This window comes from Pterocles gutturalis, unplaced genomic scaffold (genome assembly GCF_000699245.1).
Source record: "Pterocles gutturalis isolate BGI_N339 unplaced genomic scaffold, ASM69924v1 scaffold30136, whole genome shotgun sequence".
NCBI lineage: Eukaryota > Metazoa > Chordata > Aves > Pterocliformes > Pteroclidae > Pterocles > Pterocles gutturalis.
In genome coordinates, this window is record NW_010103922.1 from 3720 (window position 1) to 6844 (window position 3125).

Below are 3125 nucleotides of genomic sequence, written 5' to 3' on the forward strand. Positions count from 1 at the left end.
TGATTGGAAGTGAAAAAGCAACTCCTTCTTAATGTTCCTCTCCTCACATACAAAATCCTCAGGGACATATGCAATCTTCCACTCAACACTGACAACTTAAAGTCAAAATGATTGGCAGCATATCAGTCTAACACTCATCAACAGCAACCCTTAAAATAAACCAAAGTTAGAGCAACTTCTGTATCACACCTTAACTCAATCCTTGTTAGTGCAACTCTGACACAGAATGTTCCTACAGGCAAACCCATCTGTAAACCAAGCAAGTGTAAAATGATTAAAAAAACCACACACTGCATGGAAAAATCCCAAAGGATTAGTGTCAGAAAATATTTGGCAGCAAGAGATTGGAAAAAACATGAAGGCCGAACAGAAGAGAGTGGCTAACACCAGTCATGTTGTAGGATGTTGTTAAAGTAGAACTGCTCCAGGATGGTTTTCGTTATTCAAGCTTTTCATCTCCTTCCTCCACATCTTTCAGACTGAGCACTTCCAGTGTTCCTTTCCCTTTTGTCTCACTCCGGATCAGCTCATCAATCTCTCTGAAGCAGCCTGGGTCAATAAGGCACACCTGAAATATTTCACATTTCATCAGTCAAGCAATAATATTCGATTTTCATCAGCCCCTTTTCAAGGTCTAACCTTAATTTTAATGTAAAAAAATTGTTTAGTTACTAAAAACGACTTTGCAGAGTTGATAAGCAATTTCTATCAAGTAATCTTTCAAAAGAAGTTCTGCAGTTCCATTCCCCAGGCTGGACATGGCTTTTGACAGCTGGATTCTAATCTGGTCTCAGAAAGATTTTTAGCAATACCAAATTTTGCTTTACCACAGACTATTTTTTTAAGAAACTAATTAACCACTGTTAGAATACAGGCCTGACCCACCAAATAAATAAGAGTAACATTCCATATTTGCACAGAAACTTACCAGTGTTGTAGGAGAATCACTGCTAAGAGAAATTACACTCTGCTTCTCCTCAGCCTGAAGCAGCAAACTCTGCATAATAAAGGCCACTTTCAAGCTGACATCACTAGGATCATGTGGAATTAAAACTACAAAGTACATCTCTAATTTAGAATCTTTGGGAAACTTGCAGTTTATCTAAACAACTTCTATCTATTAATTCACCTAGTAAACTGTACAGCTGTAGTCACATTACGCAGGAAACCCAAAGACTGCTTTATCACTTACAATTTCCAGCTCTTCATGGAAGTCTTCATTTTCAATAACTTTAATCAGTGGCTTGAGCTTCTCTTTCAGTTTCTTCCCCTCCTTTGCTGGAAGGATAAATCGCAGCCTCATGTGAGCACGTTCAATTTGCATGGTCTCCTTTAACTGTCTGATCACTTCCAGTGCCTGTAAAGACATTAAGAAGAAAGAACATTTACACACCTGCATAAAAAACACCGCACAGATCACAATCTCCAACCCTTTGCATCAGCTTCAGACACATTTCTCAGTACTGATCACTGCCACTGCTGCAGGGAGTTTGCAGTTATGCTATTTTGATAGATTAACAAGAAAAGGCAGAGTTCTTGCTGTTTGTGATCACTTCAAATACTAAAAAAACTGTCTGAAAGAATGTTCAATAGCAGTCACACTGCAGAATTATGGAAACCCACACGGCTCAGCTGCAAAGCCTGATTTACCACCTCAATTAAAATAAACGATAAAACTTGTTTCTGTTCCAGGCATATCACTGTTGCTGCTTTAATTAATTTATCTCTTTCTCCCTTCCTGAATCATTAGAAAACAAACTGCAGGAGTTTCAGAGGCTGCTTGTATCCAGCATTCAACTGCCAGCGAGCAAAGTAACCATCCCTCAGGCTCCAGACTCCGGGGCTTTTTTGGTGCCTCTGTGACTCTAATAGAGAAATGACACTTGAGGACAACACCTCTGAGCAGAAGCTGATTTTGCAAGAAAACAAACCTGCTGCTTTGTGCTCTTGTGTGGTTTGACAGAGTAGTGAATATCCTTCATGGCTCTTTCGATAAGGATTACTGTGTACGGCCTCTTTGTTTCAGGATTCACACATTTGTCAGCCACAATAGTTGCGATGTCTCGAAACATCTGCTCCAGCTGCGTGTGTCGTTCTTTGTCTGAGACCTGCAGCTCCCCCTTTGATAAAATCTGGACAGTAAAAAAATAATGAAATTGGTTAATAAATGTCACAGATTTGATCTAAGAGCTAACACCCTCATACCTTTCTTAAATTTAACAACTGCTTGAATCGTTTGGTTAGACATGAAGTGCAGAAAAAGAAAAACCATATTACTGATGTACGTCATTGTGACAAACACTGGGAAGATTTCAGATAAAACACCCACCACAGAAACACTACACTGCGAGAAGCGCAGCTTTACCCACATTCTCATCACCCACAAGTCCAGGATTAGTGTCCTACCAAGAAGGACTAAGAAATGAGATCTGTTCCTAACATGTAACTGGACTGTCCAGAGGAAGCAACTAGCCCCTTCCTTTCTCTGTATCATTAATAACACATCTGAGATAAGAAACTCTTCAGAGTTGGTTGACCTTTTTCCTCTGCCATTAGACATCAGTGCATAAAAGCTGTATGTTATACAGAACACTCAGAACTCTTCAGCCAGATGCATATGTACGATTTAAGACTTTACCACAGAGTTACCGCTCCTTTACACCCATTTCTTAACAACCAACCCTTCTGCCTACAGCAGCGTTGCATTCCACAAAAACCTTCCTGTAACAAACCAACCCACCATGTCTGCATGGTGACCCTCATGTACATTTGGAAAGCCTTCTCCAAGCTTTCATAAAGCAGGTAACTGCAAAGCAGCCGAAACCTACCATCTTACAGATCTCAGTTTGGTCATCTGTCCCAAAGGCTTTAACGAGATCTTCCTTCTTTGCCACCTGCCCTTTGGAAACGTTGACGAACACCGTATGCGTCTGCAGGACCTCGTCGAGATCTTTCTCCCTAGAGATCAGGGTTAGAAAACTTGCTAAATCAGCAAGGTAAGAAAGAGCACGCGAGTTATGAGCAAGGAGGAACAAGTCCTGCCACCAAACACTGAATCACCGGAGCCTGGAAACTTCTCTTCCTGAAATGTCACTCTGCAGGGAAGGCCACGGGCACCGCACAGC

At 41.0% G+C, this 3125-nt stretch overlaps 1 protein-coding gene across 1 annotated transcript; it reads right to left on the reverse strand.

The window, feature by feature from the left end:
* Nucleotides 1-2958, reverse strand: SBDS (Shwachman-Bodian-Diamond syndrome; the record flags this gene model as incomplete). The annotated part of the gene is made up of 4 exons (XM_010086901.1): nt 1-568; nt 1193-1357; nt 1932-2132; nt 2829-2958. Coding segments are annotated over 4 exons (625 nt in total), but the record flags the coding sequence as incomplete, so codon positions are not given.
* Between the last annotated feature and the right edge of the window lie 167 nt (nt 2959-3125).